This window comes from Apis cerana, linkage group LG16 (genome assembly GCF_029169275.1).
Source record: "Apis cerana isolate GH-2021 linkage group LG16, AcerK_1.0, whole genome shotgun sequence".
Lineage (NCBI taxonomy): Eukaryota > Metazoa > Arthropoda > Insecta > Hymenoptera > Apidae > Apis > Apis cerana.
The window spans coordinates 4664114-4691625 of record NC_083867.1 but is presented as its reverse complement, the minus strand read 5'-3'; the positions used below and the strand labels follow the sequence as shown (position 1 = coordinate 4691625).

Sequence of the window (27512 nt, the reverse complement as noted above, 5' to 3'; positions counted from 1 at the left end):
CCGTCTGTTCGCCGGTTACAATATTAAAAAGCTGTCGCGCTACTCTCGTGCCAACTCGTGCCTGATTACAAACCACGCAATATTTTATTAACAGCAGGAAATCGGTTATCGGTCAAATCATTTATATATTATATGCTATACCGTTAAACGCATAATCACCATTAGGAATCATTGCGCGCGTCTCGAATTGGCAAGTGTTTGGCTTATTATATATTTCGCGGACGAGCGTCGATTAGTCTTTGCTTTTCGTACCGTAACGATTGCTCGACTTGTCTTTTTACTCTCGTAATGTGTATCTATTTGCGATTTTGAAGAATTATATCAGGTATGTTGTATTTCGTGTTTTATTATTTTTTTATTTTTATTTACTTATTTATTTTTTTAATTTGAAGAAGCATAGCAAGTATTTTGTCTTTCATGCCTTTTTAAATTTTTTTTGTTCTGTGAATGTATGTATAGTGAAAATATTTGTACGTTATTTTCATTATATTTTACAGGTTTCGAAGCAGAATAGATGCGAATTAGTGCGAATTATTTCTAGATTATTCCAAGATTTTCTAAAATTTATGTAATTACTATAAGTATATTACGTTTAAAGAATTTATGCAAGATATTGATTTGAAAGTGGATTTTGAATTGGAGAACATCTTTGTGCGTTACTTCGATTGAAGACCTTGAATGACCTTGATGTGACAGTATTAAATAAAAGATAACGAGGATATGCCGATTAAACTAAATTTCTTCCGTGAGAAATATTCTTAAATCTTTCTAGATTAATAATAATAATAATATTTCCTTAATTAATTTTTAAAAAAATTACGTAGTTACAATTTTTTAACATTGTATTAGAAGCTATCCATTTTCAAAATTAATTTATTTCTAAAAGATACAAAGATGATATTAGAAAATTTAAAAGTTAGAAGAAATTTAAATTTTATGAATCCAAATAAAAATTTCCAAATAAAAACGATCGTAAAGTATAACGCTATAAAACGATACGTGAAAAATTAAAAAATTCGGTTTTTATCGTTCCATTTTCTTGCCAAATAGAACCGCTTGCTTGCTAGTAAACATTTCTCTCAAATTAAGGATGCGTGTTAAACCATCAACCACGATTCTTCGCGCGCCTTTCGAATCGTGAATCGCGATTTTTTCCATGTTCAACGTTTATTATTACGTTCCCAGAGTAAAATGGAGACTATGGACGAGTGGTTTTGCGATGAGGAATCTACACTCGGTTACGACGAGGCTTGCATCAATCTACGAACGAACGACAAGGATTCGAATGCCTGGCTCTACCTGCTCTCCGCGGATTGCGCGCTGGTGAGTCACGCAAGGACACGCTCTTTTTTATGCATTTCGTGCTTTGCATACTTGCGCGTTACTTTCTACGAATCTGATTCCGGAAATTTTTATCAGAAAAGATAGTTCGAAGGAAAGCTTAGACTTATGAATATATTTTTATTTAAATAGATTTTTGCGAATCTGCTAGGATTCAAAAAGAAAGTTTGGAAGAAATTGTTAAAATTTATTAAATAGATGATTGACGATTATTCAATTTGAGAAGTGGAAATTTAATAATGGTATAATTTTAATTTTAAATCAACATTTTTACATTTACCTTTTCTTCTATTGCTGTGTACTGTGTATAATAATTTTGAAATTAATTTTTTAAATATTTATTTTTAAATATTCCACCGTGAATAAATATTCTTTTTTCCTTTTACGAAAATGACGATTTCGTTGCAGTGCCCCTATACTAGAACCAAGCAGATCGTATCAAATTTATCTTCCAGCGTGATAATCGATACAGTCAGATCCACGAGTTTCAGAATTTTGGATGCTGAAGATCCTAACGAATTTATATCCGCAAAGAATACCAGGTACATTTATAAAACGTGCAGGTAGAAAAGTAACGCGATAAAACGTTAATGCTAGTCCGATTTACACGTTCTCGTGTTACAGCAACGTGATCTGCGAGCTAACGCCGAACTTGGGACAGTTCGGGGTGTACGAATTGTCTGTACAGAATCGAAGCTGTAATATAAAAACTCTGAATACGCCAACTTATCCTTACACAGGTAATATTCTATTATTTAAAATGGAACTTTTTAGTCGATCAATTTGTTGAATAGTTTATCATTATGTAAAAATTGGTATTTTAGATTCGATTTGATCTGTTTAAATCGGAAAAATTTTATTATATAAGATAACGAATAACGTGTTTATCAAACGACTGTAGATAGTACTTATCTTTTTATTTCAATTAAACTTTTTAAATTAACTACGATAATATGTCGATTAAGGTTATAGAAGAGAGACGTGTATTCGATCGTATTGAATTAAAAAGTGCAATTTTTTTTCAGAGCTTCTCGTCATTTTTGGAGTATTGATACTCGTTCTATTCGGTCTTTCTGGCTTAAAATCGTTATGGAACGTATGCAAGAAGAAATGTATGAAACGTCAATTGGACGACACTGCGATGAAACAACCCTCGAAACGTCGAGTGAAGGCGATCGACACGGTTCGAGGGTAGATCTTTTTATATTCTGTTTATTTTTATATATGCTTCTACGTAACGGATAATAAATTTTTGAACATTGCAGGGCGAGTACATTATTGATGATATTCGTGAACGATGGATCAGGTGGTTATAGGATCCTTGGCCATGCGACTTGGAATGGATTACTTCCGGGTGACTTGCTGTTTCCTTGTTTCATATGGATTATGGGAGTGTGCATCCCCATTGCCATGGCTAGTCAGATGAAACGAATGCTGCCGAAACATGTGATATTGTATGGAATCGTGAAGGTGAATTATAAAAGTATAAAAATTAAATGCGAAGAAAGAAAGAAATGATAAGAATGATAAAAAGTAAGTTTATCTGTATGTTACAGAGGAGCATCCTTATGTTTTTAATCGGATTGTCTCTGAATACTGTGAGCACTGGTCCTCAACTAGAAACTATTCGCATATTCGGTGTTCTCCAACGATTTGGCATTACTTATTTCATCGTTGCTCTGATATACTTTTGCTTGATGACGAGGAAACCCAAGAAGACCCAAGTAATAAGTGGCTTTAGGAATAATTTTTTTGTAAAAATAAAAAATATGATTCGTGTATATTAAATTTTTAATTTTTCGTATCTAGTCTCCAATGTTAAAAGAAGTGCAAGATTTTCTTCTGCTTCTTCCCCAATGGTGTGTAATGCTGGTGATTGTGGCTGTTCACTGTTTCATCACATTCTGCCTGAAAGTTCCAGGATGTCCCACGTATGTACGTATAATTCAATGAATTACATTCATCTTTTTACAAAAATATCAAACCAATTATTTTTACTTACTAGTGGTTACCTTGGTCCTGGTGGTCTTCACGATGACGCGAAATATTTTGATTGTGTGGGTGGAGCAGCGGGTTATATCGACAGAATGATACTCAAAGAACCTCATTTGCATCATTCAGCCACGGTTTATAAATCTGGACCTTATGATCCTGAAGGAATTTTGGGTATATTATAAATTTTTTTTCTGAAACAATCCACGGTATCATTTCAATGCTATTTTTTTTAATACAACTTCTTATAATCACAAGATTATTTTTCTTCCCTTTATCTTTGACTTCTTTTAATTATTTATAATTGCAAATATTTTATTTTATTTTTTTTCCTCAAGGTACTCTCACAACGACATTCCAAGTTTTTCTTGGCCTACACGCTGGCATAATAATGATGACTTATAAAGATTGGAAAGAACGTGTAATAAGGTGGTTGACATGGGCTGCATTTTTCAGTTGTATAGGATGCATTCTTCATTTTACCAATATAATTCCTGTTAACAAGAAACTGTGGTATGTCTCCAAAAAAAAAAAAAGAATATTGTATAAATTGGAATACAGAAAAACTGTTGTTGATTTCAGGTCATTATCATTCGTATTCGTGACAACTTCTTTTTCTCTGGCCTTTCTCTCCGCTTGTTACTTACTCGTGGATGTCATTAAAGTATGGAACGGTGGACCTTTTCGAATTCCTGGTACACTTGGTTCAACTTTCACACAATTATGCAACTCTGAACAGGTTTTACGCCAAAACAATTTAATACCTGTTTGCAGACTTAATTCCATTGGAAAAAAGTCTGATATATGGTTCATAAATATCATTACTTTTTTATATAACTTGGATCTCTCCTCAATTTCATATCTAAAATTCTTTCTTATTTATTTAGTTTTAATATTATTTGTTCAATATTTGATTTTACCATAGCTTGAAATATTTTAGATAATTAAATTTAAAATATTAAATTTAAAAAAAATGATAATTGAATTTTTAAAATTGTAAGTTCTCATAAAATAAGCATTATTGTGTTATACATTTAGAAAAATGACGAAAAGCTTATTAAGAAAAAATTTTTTGGCGTGCAATTTGTTCTTTCGAATGAAGAAACGATTGTATCAGTTCGATTATTTATAGGCATGAATGGTTTACTGTTATACGTCGGCCACATGGTATGCTACCAAAATTTTCCATTCCATTGGAGCATCGGTAACATGGACAGTCGAGCACTGCATTTATGCGAAGCCATTTGGGGTCCCGGATTATGGACTATTATTGCATATATCATGCACAGGAAACGCATTTATATCACCCTGTGATAATCTACATTTCATATTTTACTATTATTAGATGAAGTAAATTTTGTTAACGATATTTCAAAAGAAAACTATTTTTTAATTTTTTATGTATTTATTCTTACCTTGTATCAAAGATAGACAAACTGATTCGAAATGAAGATTAAAGTGAACTTTACAAATAATTTATTTTACACAACTTACATAAATATAGCACAATGACAGATTAGAAGGTAACATGACGGTATCCATAAAAATACACCTCGCGTCTTAATTAGATAAAATTTCCTCTCGAACGAAAATGGCATACAATGAAAATCGAAATTACGACCATTTATTTTTTCAACTCTTCTCAATCTTTAAAAGTTAAAAATTGGTCATGTGATTTAATATAGTTAATAAACATTATTAATCAATCGTTTGAACGATCGATTGATCTTCCTAAGAATCTTCATCCCCTAATAATGTGCACACATATGGGATTAGGAATAAAAAGGAAGAAATAAAACAAAGAAAATAGTGAATGGGGGCAAGACGAAACCTTATATGGGCGACATAGGAAAATATGAAAGTTCGGGAAAATATTCTACGGTATCGATGATCGTCGTGTTAAACGAATCGTTATGAATCGTAAACAAAATAAAAAATAAAAAAAAAAAGAAAAACACACTAGCAATGCCATGTTTCCAAAGGAAGCACTTGTCCTTGCTCAGTAATCTGTTGCATCTGGACCTAAAAATTGAAAAAAACGATGTCATTTCTATAATCTATTATCCTGTTTTTATAAATTTTATAAAAAATGGTGAATCGAATAATTGCGAGCATATCAAAACGTCGAACTTCATTGCGCTACGATTTTTATGAAGGATTCTAATTTATTCTATTTATTTTTATAGTTTGTTAATCATTCAAAAACACTTAAAAATAGCATCTTATTTTTTGAATTTATTAAATATTATATTGCAAATGACTTCTATTTAAATTTTAATACATTATAATACACTAAAATTGATAATATTTGAATATACATATCTGAATTGAATATATTAGTAAAACAATAATAAAAACAACGATTATTCGAGCAATAATTTATAACATAATATTAAAAACTAATCAAAATAATGAAATATAAATTATTTCAATAAATAATTATTAACGATCGACCGATTATCGATCATCAAGTTTCTTGATTTAATTAACGATAATCAATTCTTCTAATCGATTTGATAAATCCAAACAATCGATTCGATAAATTGCGATATAATCGTCGCGCTATTAATCGATGGCATAAATGAAACAATGCATCGTGCATGCATGCATGCTAATTTATTGCTATAATAAAAGCATGATTTGCATTATTTACGATCAATTATACGATGCATATACAAAATTTTTATTGGGAATATATTCAATACAAAAACATTGTTAGTAATTGTTACGAATTGATTAAAATAAGTCACATTTTGCCTTCGTTTCGTTCACATTTTTGAATTCTGAAATGGAATGTGAATAATAAACTTTATATATAAACATTTTGATATTAAAAACACTGCGATAGCATGAACAACAATTTATCTCGTTCGTTATCGATCGAGATCGATTGATTGAAGAATGAAGAAAAGGATAAGAGAAAATCAACAAAAACGAAAATGATTACAAAAAATCAAGACACAGGAAACATTTTAACCAATAAGCTAGTGGCAAACCTGAGCAAAGAGTAAATAAAAAGAAAAATAAAAAAAATGAAATTTCGAATCATGGCTGAAAGGATCGATCCGTTCGCGAAGTGAAGAAAATTGCGAAAAAAAAGAAAATAAAAATGATCATCCATTTACAGGATCAATGGCCTTCGAGAGCAACGCAAACTTAAAATACGAATAAAATAGAAAAAGAAGAAGAAACAAAGAAAAAAATAGAAAAAAACATTAGAATAATAGAAAAAAAATTAAATAAAAAAAATTAAATAATTATATAAAAAAGGGCATAAATTTTTCATTTCATCGAGTCAAAATTATTAAAATTTATGAGCTATATGAGCCTTTTTTATACAATTACGAAAAAATAAAAAAAAAAGAAAACAAATAAAATATACAAAAAATCAGGAAGAAATGCGAATAGATGAATATATGGAAACCATATGTACCGATAGAAAAAAAAACCACGTAGCCTGTAGCCCCCCCGGGCAATATAGTCAGCCCAGTCTTGCGAATCTAGAGAAAAGTTGCGCGAGGCTCGTCCGTGGTTGCTCGCGGCCAAACGCGGCCTCATTCTGCCCCGGGCCATCAGCAATGGTCGTTTTTCAGGTTAGCTTGAAAGGATGAGGAATTATTAGAAGAGGATACCGTGGAATTCGTTTGTTTGCCTGTTTTCAATGTTTGTGGCACGCTTTTCGTGCTTTTGATTCTAGGACAAAGGACGTTCACCTTGTAAGACCAGGGTGGCCTTCGACTTTCGAGTATCTTGAAGGCTAATGATGGTATCACATCATGGTCCAATACAGAAGTCGAAGATTTAGGCGTTTTCCATGCCTGATAATACGGGTCCTCCTTGCAGGAAGTTCGATCTTGTCGACGATACACATCACCATTTTGATCCGCATCATGCAGTCTTTTCCACGATTGTTCACTGATGGGTGAATATTCGGGAGAAGTCACACCACTAGAATAATTGGAACAATAATTTTCATCGTAGTTAAAATTGTTACTCTTCAGAGGAAGACTCAAGTATTCTCTTGATGAAGATTGGTTAATTTTTTCCGTATCTTCTGGAAGGATCGAATCGTCGTTCAGAAGTCTGAACAACCTCGAGTGAGTTTGAGTTCTTTGATATTTTCTATTTTTAGAGGAAGTACATTCTGAATCTGTATCTACTTCTGAAATCATACGACTCATGTCAGAAGTGACGCCACTATCCTCGTCGTCTGTTTCTTCTCGAGAATTCTGTACACTTAATAAATGTTTTGATTCTTTTCCTGCCTTCTCGTCGATGTCTTCTTCGATTTTATTTTTCTTTAAAGAGTCATTGTTTTCTAAAGATATTTTATCTTTTAGGTTAGAATTTGTATTTTGGAACTTATTAGAACGTTCTTTATTTGAATCGTCCGTCCACTTACACTCTGAAACGATCACTTCCGGTTTTAAAATATTTCTATTAATGTCGCGAGTTTCTAAACCCGTTTCTTTTATTCTTGTAATATAAACAGTGTTATTCTCTTTATTCAAACATTCTTTACCAACTGAATCATTATTTTTCACGTTGGTACTGTTTAAGTGTTCTTCTTGAGCCTTGATCGTTTTATCTTCCTCTTTCTTCACACTAGACTTTCTTTTAATTGTGAACTCTGTTTCTACTGTCTCTTCAAAATTAATTTTATTAAATCTAGTTGGAATTTTTCTTAAAGTAAAGTTCACGTGAGGCACAACAGGATCTTCATTTTCTTTTATCCTAGAATGATTCTTCTCCTTTCGCGTGTCATCGATACTTTCGTTCTTAACCTCTTTCTTAACAGTGAAATTTACACTGGTATTATTTTTTATCAGAAAATTCGCAGATACATCATTGATCTTCTCTAAATGATTATTATTTTCTTGAATTTCTAATTTCTTCTTCTTTTCTTTTTCTTCTTTGTTATGATCTCTATCAGGCTTAATAGTACTGTCTCCAACAATTACAGTAGTCACATCTTCATTATTTTCAGATACAGAAAATTTGAACCTCAATGGCAAACTCACGCTGACAGTAGGTGCATCAGAATCATCAGGAGGATCATCAGTAGCTTCAAAAGGTGTCTTATTCCAATCTTTAACATTTTTAATTTGTGGTCTAGGACTTTCAGAGTCTGGACGTTCAATATCTTCATAAATTACACTTAATTTATGAGGAAATGTATTGGTATCTGTTTTTTTTTCTTTCTTTTCCACTTGTTCTTCCATATCTGATTCAGAATCAGTATTGTTTTTGGAAGATGCTTCCTGATCTTGATCATTACAATATTCATTATTGGAATAATCTCTCATTGAATTTCTCTCATTGTCATCTTTGTCCAATCTTCCATGAGGATTCAGCCCAGTGGAATAGGCCAAATAAGAATCAGAATCATCACTATCAGAAGAAGAATCATCAGAATTATTGTCACTTTTAGATGATTCAATAATGGATTCGTTGTCAGATTGTGATTCAGAATCTGTAGAATTATTAGAATCAGTAGAATCACTAGAATCACTAGAATCACTAGTATCAATGTAAGTATAATTTGGAACATTCACATTGAGACTTCCATTGGGACAAGATTTAATTTCTGATTTTTCAGACTGCTGATCATTCTTATTTTCCTCTGATACAACTATTTCATCAGGAAATTCTTCTTCATCAGTGATATTCATTGCAGTAGTACAGTCACTATCTCTGCTATTATTGCTAGCAGTTCTGGCCATATCATTTCCTTTTTCCCATTGTTCTTGACAATTTGCATCATTATTTTCTTTTAAAATTTTATTTTCCAATTCATTATTCTCCTGAATATTTTCTAGAATATCCGGAATATTCATAGTTGGAGGAATTTTAAATACATCCATGTCATTATTGGCTTGTTCACAACTGTGATTAAAATTATTACAATTTTGTAAAGAAACAGGAATCATGTACGGTGGATAAACATTAGAATAAGAATTTTTACAATTGGTTGAATCAAGTTGAGGGTAAGATGGATAGTTTTGATTGTAAATGGGAAAATATACATAGGCTGTATTATCAGGATGATATGGATAAGATTCATTTGAAATCCCAGGATAAAGAAGAGGATAATAACCCCACCAACCGCTGTCGTGGGTCCAAAATGGCGGACTAGGAGAGAGGAAGACACCCTGCTGATTGCCCGGCACGTTATTCTCTGTTTGGCAGTGGTAATCTGCTTGACGATTTTCTTGCGTGGCTACAACAAACAGCAGAATGCATTCAGACAAAGAAGTTCAACTGTTCCCATTTTTGGGGTGGTGATGTGGTCTTGCGTTTTTCCCTTTTGTCCTTTTTTTCTCCTTTTTTTCTGCGTTTATTTTTTTTTTATGCTTTGATCTTCGCATTTTTTTCTTATGCGAATTTTTTCGGGTTTTTTTTTTTTAATTCTTTTGGTTTAGGGGATAGAAGAACGAGTGATGGACATTTATTTCGTTTTCATCATATAATTTTTAAATTGAAAATAAACTGAATATAAAAATTTTTGAGATCTTGAAATTTTCAAAACTTTTATTTTTCTTCACAATATCAATCATTAAATTCTAATAAGAAAGTAAAAAGATAAAAGATTAGATAAGAAATACAGATTTCGACATATGTATATATATACATAAGATATTATCTTACGGAATAATTATCGAGAAAATATTTCGAGCATTTTTCATGCGATAAGTGAGGAATTCGAATGTTTGCTTAGTACGTATTGCTTTTATTGTACTTGTATCATTATTTACAAAGAATATTAAAAAATGTATCACGATTCCTCAATTATATATGCTAAAAATTAGTAATTGAAAAAAAATTCTATACATATTAAAATCTATTATTATAATATTTTCGAGATAAATGTCTAGCACGTAACGATCTTCTAATTGGCTCTGAAAAATCGATGGACAAGCGAGATTGGGCAAAGGATTAAGCGACGAATTGTAATCACGAAACGAAAGAGAGAAAGAGAGAAAGAAAAAAAAATCGTGTGAGATCCTGTGTTCAAAGGAAACGATCGAAAATTTTGTCGTGAACGCAAAACCAGTCGATGATCTTCGACCATTGAACGAGCGACGATCATTTACGCTCGAATAGGAAGACATGCTTCTTAGGATATTCTGGACAAGATGATTAGAGTCCAGAATATTCGTAAATATATCCATTTACATGCAAGTGATCACTTGTAATAATATTAAAATCCCAGCGAGAATTAAACACATGTGAAATCGATTAATAGTACATGCAACATTCCCGGTTAAGTTACCCAAGTCCATCGTAGCTTGCCATACTTTTTGTACATTAATTTTTATTACCGTATAATAGGAACTATTTTGAAAGATCGATTTTATTTATGACGATAATCGGACGATGTTATCAGATGACCAAGAAATACAGAAAATTAATTTTTTATTCGTTAAAATATTTTTTTTATTTTGATAATACAAGAAAAAATTTGTGAATATCGATTTTATAAAAGTTATAATTTCTGAAAATGAAAGATTTTTCTTTAACGCTTTCTATTTTTGGAAATAAAAATTCAGAAGAATGAAAATAAGAAATTTTCTTTTATGGACCTTATGATAAATTTTTTGGATATATTTTTTGAATTCATTGTGATTGAACGTAATAAATATATAACTCAAAGTATACAATCCACTAGAAATTTTAAGTTTTAATAGTTATTCAATTATAAATCAATATATATATTTATTTATCTTTTAATATATTTTTTTTATCCTAAAAGGAATAATCTTGAACTTTCTTGGTTATCTAACACAAGGAATATCAGATTCCTAATATATCATTATAATACTATTCGACGAAAATAGATGGATAATTTCACCTACCATGTTTTCGAATAATTCATCTTTAAAAACTATGTCAACAGTAATCACAATTTTTATAATTTTTGTTTCAAATTTCGTAATATTTCATCGTTGCTCGATGATTAATTCGTGTCACTAATTAAGTAGACAGAAATTATGATTGTAATTTACAACACACTTCTCTTTAACAAAATAATTTTTAAATATAGAAGAGTGAAAGTTTCAATCGAGCTAAACGATATATACCAAGGAATTTTCGTTATTCCTGTGAACACAGGATTCGGGGACGTTCTAGCGACGGCACGCAATCGTTACTTCAAGTTTTTAATCATTAAATTAGAAATTATAAAGACGCTTGTCACTGAAAATTAATGTATACAAGGGTCAATAGAAGCTTGTTGCGATTAATTCATCATGAACGAGTAGCGTGTTCTTGCGTGAATTATGAACATGTTGTATCGCGTTTTCTCTTTTTTCTTTTATTTATTTATTTATTCATTTTTCTTTTTTTTGAATTTGGAAAAATATTTATTAAATTCGATGGTGTTTCTTGATTTCATAGATCGATACTCACCGACACTTTCCGGCGCTGTCATCGCTTGTAATATCCTGAAAGATCTGGAGGGAATTGCGCTGCCCATGTATTTCTTTGGCTCTGGAACTTGCTGTTCACTTGGTGGTAGGTTTGCTTGCATTTCTTCTATAATCATCACATTTTTTTAAAAGAAATTAAATAAACAAACTGCGAAATTATAGAATTAAAAGTTCAAAATTATATTGAAAAAAATAAATATTTTCTTAAAAAAACCACTATAAACAAAATGTTACAAAAGAAAATGTTAATCAAAAGTTAATTGAGATATTGATTTACTCACCAAAAGTCTTCGAATTCCTGTTCTGCTTCTTATTAATAGCGGACGGTGGTCGTTGCGCTGTAATACAAGGTTTCATTTCACTCTTCATATCTCTCTCGAATATAATATTTCTCTCTACTGCATCTTCGCATAAAACTTACTCGTGTTCACGACAGGAGCATCGCCAGATTCCGTCATAGTCTGCAAGAAGCGGAAGGCTCGAGAAGGTATGGCCCCACCACGATATCTCGGATCTTCCTCGTGATGGAGAGACGATTCGTTATCGACTGTTAAAAAAAGGGTAAGAAAAATCAAATTCGTTAAGCGATCAAAAATGTGTAATTTTATTTGTTGTTTTGTATCGTACTTTGTTCCTTGAATTTATTCATCAAAATCCTATCGTCCTCCGATAATTGAAGTTTTCGCATCTGTTCAGTGTCCACATCGTTTGCCGTGTCCGTGTCTGTGATCTTCTGAAGAACTCTGAAGGATCGAGACTGAACCGGAACCGAATCCGACTGTTGGACTTGCACAGGCACGATACGTTGGGTCGCTCTAAAATTTGGATTCAATGAAAGATTAAGTTAAATTGGATTTTTTGAAATGCTAATATAGGATTAAATTCAATTGCAGGCAAAATTAATGATTGAAGCTGAAATGCACAATGGTAGAAATTAACTGTATGTAAGATATATAAATATATGTAAAATTTATAATAATTAACGACTCGACAGAAAACTTTTCAACTTACACTCTCGTATTCTGATTCTCAGTATTAGGCACGTTATTCCTGACAATCGGTTGAGAGTAAGTATTCGAGGAAATTGGTGCACCAGTCTTCTTATCATTTCCTTCGATCATAATGGGTATAATGTACGCGCCACCAGTCGATTGAGACTGCATCTGATTCTGCGTTTGATTCTGCATCTGATTCCGTACTTGACTCTGATTCTGAACAGTTGGCTGACCCCATCTCTGTTGATGCGGACTCGATTGCTTGAACTGATGATGGCCAGGTTCCTGCTTCACGTCGAAAACAGACGGCCTATCTTCAATCTAGAAATAAACCATTAGCATAAGTTAGCTATTTCTTTCAAACAACAGTAGAACTTCCATTATTCAAACTAACAGAAAGAGAAGATTGTTATAAGGAAATTTTTGGATGATGGAACAGATTTTTTTTCATATAAATTATTTTATATTTTGAAAAATTAATATTTATTTCCAATAAAATGCAATAAATGTAGAAATTTTACTGTATTTTAAATAATAATAAACACTCACTCGAATAGGTATCACACGCTCTTGATGCTGAGTCTGAGGATTAGCCTGTTGCGTTACAGGAGGACCAGAGAAAGGACGTTTCTGTTGCTGATTGAATTGCTGACCTTGAGGTTGTTGATATTGGTATTGTTGAGATTGTTGCTGAATCTGCACCGGTCTTTGTTGAATTTGTGGCAGAGATTGAGGCCTTTGTTGAACTGGTTGCTGCCTCTGCTGAGTTTGTTGCCACTGAGGTGATTGAATAGGTTGTTGAATAGAAGATGAGGAAACTGGAGGTGACGTTGGACTCTCGACTGAGCTTTGTTTATTCACGCTAGATCGTTTTGCCCATTCAGGTAATTCTTCTTGTGGTTTATTCTTGTTCTGGAGCCACGGTGTTGGTGCCTTCGTCAAGGTCACTTGGGTTGGAGTGCTTGGACTCTCAGGAGTATTCGGCTGAACTGCGATTGTGGGGATTACTTTGGTCTCTACTTTGGCTTTCGGCGATTCTGGTTGCTTTTCTGGAGCTGGAAACGATAAACAATTGTTAGTATATCCATTATATGTTCGTATTATTCTCCGTGTTAAGAAAAGACAGATTTAAAAATTCAAAAAATAATTAAATAAAGATCTCAATAAAATTGAATAAAAAAAAATGAATAAACTACTTACTACTAGGTTGAATCCTGTTAGCAGGTGGCGTGGAAGGTGTCCTGTTGACCGAGGCTTGAGCTGGAATATTGGTCGGGAAGACAGGTATCGCTACTTGAGGTTGAATGAATAAATTCGCTGTATTGGGCGCTGGTGTCGGCTTCGTTTCAAGTGCTGACTTCGGAGGACCTTCGATCCCCTCGTCATTGGCGTTTTTTGCTACCCTGCGCGCCATTCGAGGGCTTCGAATTTGAGAAAGGTCCAGTTTCCCGCCCATTCCAGGCGTGTACGTGAAGGGCTTCTTGTCTTTAGTCAGCATCGCGTTTTGAATCGCTGCTGGTGGCTCGTATGCATCGTTGCTTGGTATCAACGGTTTTCTCGTCGTTGGCGCCTGAGATTCAATATTTGGATCGATATATCTTTTTCTATTTTCAGTTGTTATTAATCAACGAGTAATCAATGATTAATCATGATTAATCATGATTAATCAATAAGTAATGAGATATAAATCTTTTTATCTTTTGATAAATTATTTTTTCATTTTTGAGAATAAGATAAGTAATATCAAAGTATGTATTTTTTGTAAAAATTGTAAGATTATATTTGATATTTGATTTCTTTGTTTGGTTCATTCTTTTCATGATTTCAGATTATATTTAAATATATATCTGGACAAAAAACCCAAAGTTGAAAACAAACATTGGACCAGAATAAATATGGAACAAAGAAAATACAATGACCTTGAGTGGCGCCTTAATTTACACACTTTAATTCCTCGTGACGGATCTTTATAAGTTTTCTCCATAAATTCCCCGTAATCTCGTTCCTATTCATTCATTTTTTACAAATATATATATATTCCCAGGAAAGTAATGTTTCGTTCTAACCATTTTTTATTATTCCATTAAAAAGAGAACGATTTAATTTAATAAAATACGATTCATTAATTTCTAAATTCCTTTTTTCAAATTAAATTTTCATAATTATTAATTACATCTCATTTTCAACACTCACCATTTTCTATTATTCAATAAAATTCTAATATTCAAGAAAAAAAAATTATAGGGTAAACACAGGAAATATTTAATTACTTTCTTTTCTAATTCTTTAAAATTTCCAGGTCATCTCGACAAAATCCACGAGATACGCTCGCAATGAACGACGAACGTGTACTGAACTCGAATTGCCGATCTTCCGCTTACCTCTGCGGTGTTGATTCTCATGGCCGGCACCTGGCTAGGCACCGGAGGCGGCGGTGGCGGTGGAGGAGGCGGAGGATAAAGTCCTGCAACGATTACCGATTTAATGGAATGCTAACGAGAGGTCAAGTATGCGGTATGTTGCGCACATCGTTCACACGTTTCCGTGTGGCTCACCGGAAACTCTGAACTCTCGCCAAGATATTTAGTAATATTTATCAAGCTAACACTCTCTCGCATATCGAATGGAAAATTTAAATTAATTTCAAGGTTCAAACTTATTTCTTATCCGTGTAAATCATATTGACCATGATTTTTTTAATTCAAACTAATTTTACATATAATGAATATTAAATAAAGTTTTGTAATAGCTATATTATGATGGACAAATAAACAATTAATTAAACATTTAAATAAATTTTTTTGCATAGAACAATTTTCTTCAATAAAAAATTTTATAATTGTATACTGTATTAAAATATATTGAAATATGATTATAATTTGTAAAATTTATAAGAAGATGATAAAGGAGGATAGGAAGATGAAAAAAAGAGAATGAGAAAGGAGAGGAGGAGAAAAAGGAGAGTGATGAAAGAAGATAACTGAATAAAGGGAAGAGAAGAATTGAAAGAGGCGGAATTGAAAAACAAGAAAGAATTGATAAAGGAAGGAAGAAGAATTAATAAATGATTGTGTGAATAGGAATTGATAAGCAAAGGAAGAATTGGGAAGAGGATGATACAAAAGAAAGAAGAGAAAGGAGAGTGACAAAAAGGAATTGAAAGGAAGAAAGGAAGAATGATGAAGGAGAAGAGAGAGAAAGAATTTGACGAAGGAAATGTTTGACAAAGAAGAAGAAGAATTTAGACAAAAAAGGGGAGGGAGAAACAGAATATAGAAGCAAAAGAGAAGGAGAAAGAGGAGTGAAAGCAAAAAAAAGCAGGAGAACGAAAAAAATGATAAAGGACAAGAGGAGAAAAAAGAAAATATGATATAGTGTGATTATTTGTATTGTTTGTATTGTAGAATTTGGAATTTGATAGAATTATTTGATATATAAAATATTCTGAGATTAATAGATTCTATATAATTTGTAACTTTTAATAATATTTAGATAGATAATGTCCACATTGAAACTATGGTACAGATAGCAAATTTCATATTGATATTTATTCAAATTTTTAATACCAAGATTATATTTGAGAATGTGAACGAGCGAAAGTTTTTTACACAAGTTGCAGGTAAGTTTGGTATGAAATTTTTTTATGGTATTCACTGTATGAATCGTAAAATCGTAGAATGACAGTTAATAGCGAACGGTAAATTTGGTTTTCCAGACTTTTGTTGAACTTCGCATTTGTGAAAGTGGATCTCAAATATGTATATACATGATGGAATTTAAAATTTGTGTGAAGATAGATGTTTCGTATAAATCATAACACGTAGGAAACTATTGAGTATTATTTTTTTCTATTAATTTCGAAATAAAAAAAAAAACATGGAAATCTTTCAAATTTAAAAGAAAATCATATTTTTTTTAAATTTATTTTTTATTTTTTTTTGTTTTTAGGTAGAAGATATTTTAAACAATGTAAATATGTATTATTGATGAATGTTTAGAAATATTTGTAAACTTTGAAGCGGCGCATCTAATTGCATATCTTTAGCTTTTCATTCCTTGATTATCACGAGGCAGCAGTTATTTGCATACGTCGCATATCTTCGTTTCAGCGTTTCGAGAGAAACGAGGTTCGTGAATAATTATTTTACTTTGGTATTTATGTACATACCTGTCGATAGGACGTTACTGCTGTCCGAATTCCTGAAAAAAAAAAAAACATTTCACTTAACGGATCATTAATTGCAATGATTTAAATTAAAATTTAATTTTCTAGATTTATTTTTAATTCTTTTAAGATAATAATTTTTATAATTGCAAAAGATTAATTTTTTATGAAGTATTATTAATATCTTTGCAATGTCAATGTTAATCGAGTATGCTATAGCAGAATATGATTATTTAGGTCACAATCAGTGGACTGAGATAATAAGTAAAAAAAGAAGTAGATACTAATTTGGATGATAATAATGGACGAGATCCAATCTACAATATGTAAGAGTTATTTTCATTACGTTGCATCATCTAAATAACACCATAATTCAAAAGATAATTAATCAAACGATTATCGGATTGTGGTAGTAATGCTTAAAGAGATAACGATGAAGATTTTCTTGTGTAATGGTAACTGGATGCATTCCTGTGTTATCTATGGAACGCAGTATTCAAGTATTGAGTCACATAACATGGTATTGGCATTTCGATGCACATATGTGATATTGCAGTCTGTTGTCAAAATGGTTCATTTCGTAATTAATAATATGTTAATGAAAGTAATTTTTATGAAATTTTCAAATTATTAATAAATTAAATTAATAAAATATATAATTTGTTATTAATAAATTTGTAAAATTAGTAAAATTTTATTGATTAGAGATCTATTAGAAATGAGATTACGTGTATATTTCATTTATTAAGCTCAATAATTTTTCCTTTAACACTATGAAGACAGGCTAATTTCAACTATAATTTAGATAAATTAACAAATGATAAAATTTTTTATTTAGAAAAATATAATAATTTAAAAAATAAAAAATAGAAATAATAAGAAATAATTGAATAATAATTAAAAAAAATAGTATTGGATATTTAACTAATAATTAATAATCATATCATCATAGTGTTAATATATCATATTCTTTATTATCATAATATTGTATTCAATGTTCAATCCTTATATCAATATTAAAACTTTTTATACTTTTGATTATCTGGTCATCAACACAAGAATACAACGATAATCTATTTCAAAAAATAGATTAATTAAATTAAAATGGTATAATTCTTACAGGTGAATATGTTTGCAATGAAAGATGCTTATAAGTTCAATGCTGTCACATATTTATTATGCATAAGAATAAATTACATTGAAAAGTATTTCATTAAAAAATATAACTATGATTTAAATACCAAGTAAGTTTTTAAAATAGTTCTAAAACTGGTACTTGAATCGAACTTTCTATTTTCACTGTCCAATTTATTTACTTTGCGACACGGTAGCAGCTACCGTTTTCGCAATCAGCCAGCTGAACTGCTTTTGGTATTATCAAGGAACGAACGGTAACCCACATACACTTACGTGACCGCCAGTTATCTTTCGATGACTCGACCATGTTTCATTGCTTAATCCCTTTTATGGAAGTTTCTCCTCGTACGAAGGTTGAGTCGTTTAATTATTTTACCAAGTCTAGAGAACGTATGCCGCGTGCTTTTTCAATTTTATTTACTAAAATTTTTTTCACATCTCCTAATGAGTTGAAAATACTTTATTAATACATTATTCATGAAAAAGATTTCAAACTTTCAAGATTAATAAAAAAATTAATTATGGATAATAAAATTTATATAGTTTTGAACAAGTATTCCATTTTCTCTTATGTGTAAGGCAAAAAAGAGAAATTCATAGATAATAGTTAAAATAAATTTAAATGAAAGATCGATAAATTTTTAATTTATTCCTCGAAGATGCTCAAAGCCTATATATTTGATAAAGATCGTTTGCCAGAGAAATGGGAAACGATAAATAATGAAATATCTGATCTGTGTAATATTTATTTTATTAGAAAATGCTTCGATTCGAGAATCAATATATAAGTGGATATTCAATGATAATCGATGAAGCTATCAGCAGGTACTCGATATTCATCGTGGAGCGTGTTCATGACACGAAAAGTGGGCGGCAATTATATTTCACTGACGAAATTGCGTGTAGCTTATGATGATTCGCTATTTAAAGCGGTGATATTTTTGCAGCGCTGTTTCAAGGAGCGGTCAACTACTATATTCAATATTGATGGTTTTCTATTTTTGCAGTTCGAATTGTTGGTGTATTCAAGTATGTGTTTGCTCGTCACGTTTCCGATAGGGTGACTGAACTTTTTAAAACTTTCTTTCCAAGAATTTGTCAATTGACGATCGATCAGAAAAAGGATTTCTAATTTGAAAGTTTGTTAATTGAAGAAATTTGTTAATTGATCCTTGATCAAAGAAAAGATAAGAAGAGATAATTCTTTTCTTAAAAATTATGAAACAGAAGATTTTATTTTTAAAGGAATTAAATATTGATAAGTATTGAAAATTAATTTAATTTTTTCCTGAATATTATAAGATTTATACAACTATCGTTAAATATATTTTTTTAAATTTAAAAATTATGCGTTTAACGCGATTATTATTATTGAAATGAATGAATTAATTTATTTTCAATTTCAAAGTTAGAAATTTTGAAAATTTGAACGATAAGAGAATTATTAATTATTTTTTATGTTCCTTATGTTTTAAATATCATATTGTAATTAATATACAGTATCACTTCGTAATTTAAAAATTTTTAAGAATCATTGTTCTTTTCTCTCTTAAAAAGCAAACGTAAGTTTTGTCATATAGAACTCAAGATATCCTGAAGAATGCTCTGATCTGAAAATATAGAAATATCTTTCGTAAAACGATGTTGAACTCACAACAAACTCGTGGTCTCGTGCGAAAATCTCTTTTAATAATAGAATTTTGGAGAATAGAATCGACACGAGGTCGCTTTTATCTTGGCATACCTATTTGTGCCACGTGCCATCTCGTTTTTGAACATTTTATATTTTGATCTCTCACTTTATATATACTTGTAAAATAGAGATTAATTAATATAATATAAATAAATAAAATAATATTAATCCACCTATTCTCATATCTCAATATTATAATCTCAATAGTTCATTCAATTATTTTTCAAAATTTCTTATAATAGTATAAAAGAATACTTTGATAATTATTGAATAAAATTTTTTGTATCAGCAAAATTAACATTTGTAATATTTTTCTATATATAGAATCTTGGACAACGATTGGGCAGTGTTAAGTAAAATTCATTTTCTTATTCATTACTAGATAAAAAGTGTTGAAATTCATACAATTTATCGATTGGAACCACGTTGAGCTTCGTAAAAATTTGTAAATTTTCACGATCGATCATTTTCACGAGATTATTTTCACGAAAATTGCCATCATACCACCAACCGTGAACCCGGTTCGATTCTCGACTAATTTTAACATTGAATCAGACGAGTGACGTCATTGTTATCACGACTGGGATCGTAATTCAGCTGGTCGACTTTCTCGGAAAACGCGTCGATCGTTTCCACGATGAGAAGTTTGGATGATAAACGAAATTCCAACGATGAACCAACCAAGAAAAATGATAAACAATAAAGATTCAAATGATTCGATGAATATATGGTTCCAGTTTTTACAACTTACTGGTAACTTAAGGAATTAATGATAAGAATGTGATAAGAGTAAGAAAATGAATATGCGTCTTGCAAGAATGATTTCAAATATGTTATTCAAATATTGCTTAAATTTTGTAAATTTAAATATTTTGGAAATTTTTAAAACGGTAAGAAAAACTATTTACGGATTCTTTGCTAGCTTTTTTTTGTAGATATCTCTATTTTGAAATTATCAGGAATCCAAATTGAATTCTATGATTAAATATTTTATAATAAATTCTTTTCTATAAATTTATTAAGTCAAATTAAATATTTTGGTTACACTTAGAACAATAAATTTAAAAAAAATTCCTAATTTTAAAGAGTTTTCAGTAGATAATTAAGTTAATCATATTATATTTCAGCTTACAAAACGAACAAACAAAATATATAATTCATTTCAACAGCTTATGCATTGTGCGAATCATCTGAACTATAAAACCATTCGCACAAAGACGGTTACAGAAATTAAAAAGACAATGTATAAACACAAAGTATAAAAATACAGTAAATTATTTATAATTTAAAAATAAGCTTCAAACATTCCATTTATTTTTATACATCAACTTTTCTGTTTCTTTTGACATTTAGAATCAATCCTCCAAAAGTGGTTCCACATTATACATCGATATCCTGTATCCTGTATGATTGATCGTGAAAAATTACATTACAAAAAAAAAATTTAAAACACAATGCAAAGTAATACTACGCGAAAAAATAATAATATTATCCTGTGATTCTCAAGGATGTAAATCGAGTTGGATCCTGCAAAAGAGGTAACTTTCTAGGGAAAACTCGGGTGAGGGCGAGTGGTGGCGCGCTTGTCGCGATCCTCGGAACCCAGCCAACAACAGGCCGTGGCTTGTACAAGTGTATTTAGGTAGATACGCGAGGTGGTGTTAAATTTAGCGCGAACCGACCTGCGCGTTACCGCGCCGCACAAAATGCTTCCGATTATTTTATTTTTAGGGTTATGGCGCGTCGCGGCTCCACTGTGGAAAACCAGAGACACCTGACGGTGTGTCCGATGTTGAACCATCCGCGAATTAATTTGCCAAATCTTTTTTTTTTTTTTCCTTGCTTTCTTCGTAAAGAAAAAGATACGTACATATATAATTGGTAATCCTTGGAATTATTCGGTTAGATTGAATATTCAATCTTCTAGGGATATTTTTATATGGATACTGATCTTTGATGCATTTTATATTCATAGGTTAATAAAATTTAAGAAGAAGATGGAATATTAAAAAAAAGTTGAATGATGAGTCGTTTAAGCAAATTTAATAACAAACGTGAGAATATAGTAATATGAATTATAATGAATTAAAGATAAAATAAAGCTGAGAACGATTTTCAAAATAAGATATATATCTATAAGATTCAATTTCTAAGAAATTTTATATGCGACAATTTTATATGCTTTATATTAATAAGAATACAATCACGAGGAAGATTAAGAAAGAGACGAAGAAAGAAGCTGGAACAACTTGTTGAATAAAGATAGTCGCACTTTCACTGGAGGAAACATAATCTAAATAGGATCTGCCTTTGACAGGCAGAGAAAAAGAGACTCGAGATGATTATCCTGAAAGGAGAAAGCGATGATCCCGTAAAAAGGATTTACACGGTTCAAAGAGCTGACTTCATCAACATTGGTCAATGAGGCGGTTAAACAAAGTCTTATAGACGTTCTGATCTAAAATTATAGGGGTAATAATCCATTTCAAAATATAAAATTCTCGAGATTTGCACTCGAACGTTACTTTTCATTAATGGACACATGTTGGAGGAGCAAAATTATTTTGAACAATCATTATTAGCATTGTGCTTCATTCCAAAAAATACTTTTGTCAACATATCTTATACAAATACATTTACACAGTGCATATGCGAAAAACATTTTTAAGAGTTATTCAGTGTCCATTAATCCAATGTTCCTTTGCAAAAAACATCATTTCCAAAGTAACTCTCGAGAGTGATCTTTCGTAAAAACTATTATCAATAATATTCTCTTATCGATATACCTTTAGAATAAAATTCTCGGGATATTGAAGCTAATTTTCACTTCCAATTGCAGCCTCCACCCCTTCATAAAATTGAAAAGCAATTCTCGAGAGATCAACTCTCAAATATATTCACCTCGTCTCGACTAGAGAGTAGTACATCGGAAACGCAATGGTTAAACGATACAACGAACCGTTTAAAAATACATCACGCGGCCAGTCCGCAACGACACGTGGCAATGAACAATTTTCCCGTACCCTCTCGATCGAAGGGTCGTTCACACCTGCAAATTTCCCTGATGACGAGACGTTACGTGGATATACATATGTATATGTTGCAGAGAGAATGCGCCGCGCCTAGTCACGTATCCGATCAGACGAGAATGGAATCGGATGATGAGCTCGAGCAAGGTTCCGAGACGTTCAAAATTGGATGATTCGTAGGCGTGGACCTAGAAACCCAACGTTATATTTCCATCCAACGTTGGACGATCCACTCTGTGGAGGCCATCGAACGTGTCATCGCCTTTGAGGAGGATATAGTTATAAAATTTGATCCATTAATTGAATTTGGCCTTGAACAAGAATTTATGGAGAATTTGGTTGACAGAATATTTATGTTGAATTTTTACCGAAGATATTAGAATTAGAATTTATCTAAAATGTTGAAATTTTGAATTTGAAGAGGATATAGTTATGAGGTTAGGTTATTAAGTGAATTTAATCTTGAAGAAGAATTTATTGGAAAACTTAGAACGTTGATTAATGAATTAGATTTAGGAATTTTGAATTAAAATTTTATAATTCAGAGTAGAATTTTTCTCATTATTCAACTGGATCTTTCATTCGTATGTAATAATTAAAAGAAGATCATTCTCAATATCTATAAAAATATCTATAAAACTTGGTTTTATATCTAACGTAACATAGAAATGGCTCGTTCTGTAATGAACGAAATTTTTGGTGTGAACGAAAATTTCATCGTTGTCTAATGCAATATTTTTTCGCACTAGCAACAAGAATCGACGAGCGGTTCTAAGCGAGACGTCCAAGAGCGTAGGCGTGCGAGTAAAGGAACGTGGCCAACACAAGTTTTATATTTTTATACAAAAATTGTCGTCACCTTAAGCTACTCTCTATATATCACCACGTCTGTGACGCAAATTTGTATTAATGAAAATGAAAAATAATAGAAGAGAAATTGACGTAAATCATCTATTCTAGCGAAAATTAAAAACGAGAGCATTAATTTTTAAGAAATTAAAATGTAAACGTGGAATAAGAGATGATCGAACGATCATTATATTAATGAAAATCATATAAATAAAAAAAAAAGAATATATTAAATAATTAAAAAAAATGAAAATTTATAATAATTTGTATAGTAAATTAAAAATAGTAAAAATTAAACAATCTTGGGGAAATTTTAATTTTGAAAAAGAGAGAATGTAAATGAAAAAATAAGAGATCTTTATATTAATGAGAATTAAAAATAATGGGAGAGGAATGAATGTAAACCCACGCTAAATAAAAACGAAGAATAATAAAAAATGACGATCTTAATTTTAATTTCGAAAAAGAATGCAAATGAAGAACAAGAGGTAATCGAACGATCTCGATGCATCGATTATTTCATCGAGCTGTTCAGTGAGATTACTCATCCGCATAGATATAGAATCTCATCGTGGGTGGCAACTATAAACATACGAACTTCTCTTCGATGCATCGATTTTAGGTACGTTAGTTACTTTCTAAAACATCTTCTTACTTTATTCTTATCTTATTTGTATAAAATCTATACGATTTATTAAGTTATTAATTCTTTAGAGATAAGATTTCAAACCCAAGATGGTTTCGCATAATTTCTCGATTATTTATAACATATTGAGTTGGTTAAGTGTTGGTTGCCAAGTTGGAAATTGTTGTGCACAAAATGGATACACGATCATTTATACATTATAAATAGATCAAAATTTCTCTCTTCCTTATATAATCTGATAAAATTTCTAAAATTTTAGCTTGTTATTTATACGTATACAAAATTTTATTTATTTATTCAACATTGATGCTCTTTATAAATAATCTTTGAAAAATATAAAGAACAATTATATACAATAGAGTAATGATATTTAGTAATTTAGCTAGTAATATTGAATCGATCGAGAGCAACCAATAGGAAGGAAGCGATTAATCAAAATCGATGTACCATTACGATTCATCGAACGAAGAATCTTTCGATGAATGCTCTTCGGTGTTTTCCTGTTCAAAGAAGAAATATAGGTCGAGGAGTTTTTTCTTGGAATCGTCGCAAGGTCTTGGGATTGCCATCATCAAGTAATGAGGTTTTCTTCGCTATCATTCTCGATTTTATCGTAATAATATTTTCGAAAATGAAAAAAGGTATGGTTAATAACATTTATTTAAAAATTTTCGATAAAATGGACGAAACTTGGACCAGATTTATTAATTCTAATAACTCACACTTGGCAGTCAACTTTGTTTACTGATTCTCTATTTATGCAATTTTATGTGGCTTTAAATAAACGCGTGAATGTGAAGCTAAGAACTTTCAGAAAATTCTATGAAAGATGACGAAGGAATTTAATCTTTATAAATAAGATATTGATGTATTAACAACTTTGGAAAAAATTTACACAGTATTTAAAATTTACCACACATACACCAGAAGAAGAAAGAAATTAAAATTTTACCAAAAGTTCAATATTTTGATAGAAGTGTCTCATTTAAGATCAAGGTATATTTAAGTATCTAATTATTTTATTCATATCTTTATAAAAAGTAAAAATAATAATTACACCTTTTCAGCTTAAACAAATTCATTTTTTTTCAATATATTAAATATAACGCAAATAAGAAATGTATAATTTGAAGTGGAAATGCAAAATATAAAAGTCTCGTAACCGGTGAATTTCTTAATCGCACCATATTATATGGACCCTATGGAACCGGGATCCCGACCTTTCCCAATCCCCTAACGCGCTCCAAAATTGCTGCTGCTATTTCTGTACAGCTTGAAACCAAGGAAAATCAACTGCGCAGATCACGGAAATCTTAGCCATTCTTTAATCAAAGAATCTTCGCAAACGTTAAAGAATCCTTGCAAGATGGCTGCTGTTTGAAAATTTTTAAATCATCTTCATTAAATACGATTTAACACGTGTAATAGGAACAAAACTGTTCTATACACGGCCAAGGATAACCCTTAAACAATCCTAAAAACGAAGAAAAAGGAGAAGAAGAAGAAGTTGAATCAGAAAGTAGCAAAAGGAGCAAACAGGACCTCCTCACTGGTCGAGTCCTGTCGAGCCGAACTAGAAACCAGTTTCGACTATCTTTCCATTTCTGGACCCTCTTGCAAAATAATTTTGTAACTTATATGAAATGACAAGTTACAAGCATTTCATATTTTTATGTCGAGTGGAATAATTAGTTGAAGTTGGTGGATATTTATACAAGCATTGAATATATAAAAGTCTAAAGTATAATATTATAATAATAATCAAATAATTTATGATTAATAAAATTTATTTTATTTTTTCAGTTGTAAAAGAGAGAAATTATTCTATTTTAGTACTTGTGACTTGTAGTTTTTTAATAGTAATATTTAAAATATAGTGAAACTATATTTATTTTTTTAATACTGTACCAGAAAATTTATTGTAATTTGTGAATTGTTTTTAATTTGTAAAAATGTTAAATTTTGTAACTAGTATTTCTGATTACGTGAATAGTATTGTTGACTAAGTTAAGTTTTTCTATGACTTCAATGACAAATGAAGTATGTACTTAGACATTAGAATCATTTGTTTCAATTAACGTGCACATAATATTTCTTGTTCGTCACTTTGAGATTATCCATTTCTAAAACTAAATTTTCTTAATTCACTGTGCAATATTGAGCTGCAGTAATTTTCTAAGAGAATCTTAACGGTCAAAGATTATTATTCTTATAGATCATTCTGAACGATCAAAAAGCTTCGAATCTTCTGCTGATTCCTGACAACAAATCTCTAATCGAGGATTCTTGGACGATGGATTATTAAAAATTATTAAACTCGTTCATTACTTTGTTGCATGTGAAACAATCAATTTCGCAAATTTATAAAACCCTTCAGAAAGTAAGTAATTAAATACAACTTGAATAATATTTTATCAATTCTATTGAATTCAATCTTTCAATCTTTTCAGCAACAACCCAACCAAGAATCTACCGATAAAATTTCCAAAATCTCCTCATCTCGAAAACCAATCCTTTCAATTAATTAATATCCTTAAGCCGATGAAAAATCAAATCTCCTTATCAACTTTTCTTCCACTTCGTCCTCAACAACCCTCAACTAACAATCTCTCCTCGTTTCCAGATAACGATAAATGAAAAATGCACGCTTACCCCACGAAAGTCGAGGTGCTCATGCTCTCAGGGTAGCGTATCCACCGCAGACGATAGGAGAGATTCCGGTGTGCGCCGGGTTAAAGCTCGCGGCCGCCTCGTGCCGCTTTCCACCAGCCGACAGGAACCGGTTCTTCTCTTCTAGGCTGGCCTGTTCCACCGCGAGGGCCCGTGAAACGTAACGAGGAGGTGGTAGATGACGGATATGGAAAGGGACGAGCAGCACCGATGCCGACACTAGCGCGCGCCCGCCGCTACTGCGGCCGCCTCGAAATCCATGGATCGTGGACCGCGATCCGGATTTCGTCGCCGTCCCTCTTTGCCCGCGCGAGACGCCAGAGGTCGTGGCGCGAGTGGATGGATCGAGATTCGGTGCAGGAGAGACGTTGGGAAGGGGTGACTTCTCATTTTGAGGATCCAAGGATTTTATCGTTGTTGGACTTTGATAATTTTGCGCTGTATCGAAATGGAATGGAAAGGAAAGGATTTTTTAGGAAAGAATTGGTGTAGAAGGAAAGGTTTGAGGTAGGGAGAGGAGATTTAGTGGAGATTTGTATAGAATTGATAGATGGAAAAGGTCATTT

General features: G+C 31.3%; 2 protein-coding genes and 3 long non-coding RNA genes across 11 annotated transcripts; 4 read left to right on the top strand and 1 right to left on the bottom strand.

Moving 5' to 3' along the window:
- Positions 1 to 183: 183 nt before the first annotated feature.
- LOC108000398 (heparan-alpha-glucosaminide N-acetyltransferase-like) lies at positions 184 to 4805 on the top strand. 6 transcript variants are annotated; one of them, XM_017060704.3, is made up of 13 exons: positions 186 to 325; positions 498 to 745; positions 1186 to 1323; positions 1750 to 1883; positions 1966 to 2081; positions 2367 to 2532; positions 2607 to 2811; positions 2898 to 3065; positions 3151 to 3272; positions 3347 to 3507; positions 3672 to 3846; positions 3916 to 4028; positions 4466 to 4715. In XM_017060704.3, the coding sequence occupies exons 3-13, from the start codon at positions 1192 to 1194 to the stop codon at positions 4645 to 4647; spliced, it is 1674 nt and encodes a 557-aa protein (XP_016916193.2). In that variant the 5' UTR covers positions 186 to 325; positions 498 to 745; positions 1186 to 1191; the 3' UTR covers positions 4648 to 4715. The 6 variants fall into 6 exon arrangements, with proteins under 6 accessions (XP_016916191.2, XP_061942555.1, XP_061942551.1 ...); XM_017060702.3 differs by lacking the exon at positions 498 to 745 and having other exon boundaries at positions 184 to 325; XM_062086571.1 differs by lacking the exons at positions 498 to 745; positions 4466 to 4715 and having other exon boundaries at positions 184 to 325; positions 3895 to 4029.
- Positions 4793 to 27309, bottom strand: LOC108000399 (putative mediator of RNA polymerase II transcription subunit 26). 2 transcript variants are annotated; one of them, XM_017060705.3, is made up of 12 exons: positions 26929 to 27309; positions 16926 to 16957; positions 15139 to 15221; positions 13958 to 14327; positions 13307 to 13812; positions 12774 to 13078; positions 12390 to 12577; positions 12184 to 12309; positions 12044 to 12100; positions 11743 to 11868; positions 7047 to 9553; positions 4793 to 5355 (listed from the first exon to the last, which is right to left on the bottom strand). In XM_017060705.3, the coding sequence occupies exons 1-12, from the start codon at positions 26949 to 26951 to the stop codon at positions 5293 to 5295; spliced, it is 4386 nt and encodes a 1461-aa protein (XP_016916194.2). In that variant the 5' UTR covers positions 26952 to 27309; the 3' UTR covers positions 4793 to 5292. The 2 variants fall into 2 exon arrangements, with proteins under 2 accessions (XP_016916194.2, XP_061942525.1); XM_062086541.1 differs by lacking the exons at positions 15139 to 15221; positions 16926 to 16957; positions 26929 to 27309 and adding an exon at positions 14951 to 15110.
- Positions 9476 to 11869, top strand: LOC133667498 (uncharacterized). Its single transcript, XR_009833173.1, has 2 exons — positions 9476 to 9614; positions 11731 to 11869. It is a non-coding gene; the product is annotated as an uncharacterized LOC133667498 (long non-coding RNA).
- LOC108000401 (uncharacterized) lies at positions 15218 to 17731 on the top strand. The gene is made up of 4 exons (XR_009833178.1): positions 15218 to 16376; positions 16473 to 16592; positions 16706 to 16884; positions 17160 to 17731. It is a non-coding gene; the product is annotated as an uncharacterized LOC108000401 (long non-coding RNA).
- LOC133667501 (uncharacterized) lies at positions 17948 to 22411 on the top strand. Its single transcript, XR_009833179.1, has 3 exons — positions 17948 to 20642; positions 20880 to 21008; positions 21106 to 22411. It is a non-coding gene; the product is annotated as an uncharacterized LOC133667501 (long non-coding RNA).
- Positions 27310 to 27512: the final 203 nt, after the last annotated feature.

Excerpts from the sequence above, each read along its gene's own strand:
- LOC108000398 (XM_062086567.1), top strand. The coding sequence starts at position 1,192 with ATGGAGACTATGGACGAGTGGTTTTGCGATGAGGAATCTACACTCGGT. Across the intron at positions 2,812-2,897 it reads TATTGTATGGAATCGTGAAG|AGGAGCATCCTTATGTTTTT; the intron begins GTGAATTATAAA and ends TGTATGTTACAG. Across the intron at positions 3,508-3,671 it reads TGATCCTGAAGGAATTTTGG|GTACTCTCACAACGACATTC; the intron begins GTATATTATAAA and ends TTTTTCCTCAAG.
- LOC108000399 (XM_017060705.3), bottom strand. The coding sequence starts at position 26,951 with ATGAGCACCTCGACTTTCGTGGG. Across the intron at positions 16,958-26,928 it reads AGCACCTCGACTTTCGTGGG|GAATTCGGACAGCAGTAACG; the intron begins GTAAGCGTGCAT and ends TTTTTTTTTCAG. Across the intron at positions 5,356-7,046 it reads GGCCACCCTGGTCTTACAAG|GTCCAGATGCAACAGATTAC; the intron begins GTGAACGTCCTT and ends TTCAATTTTTAG.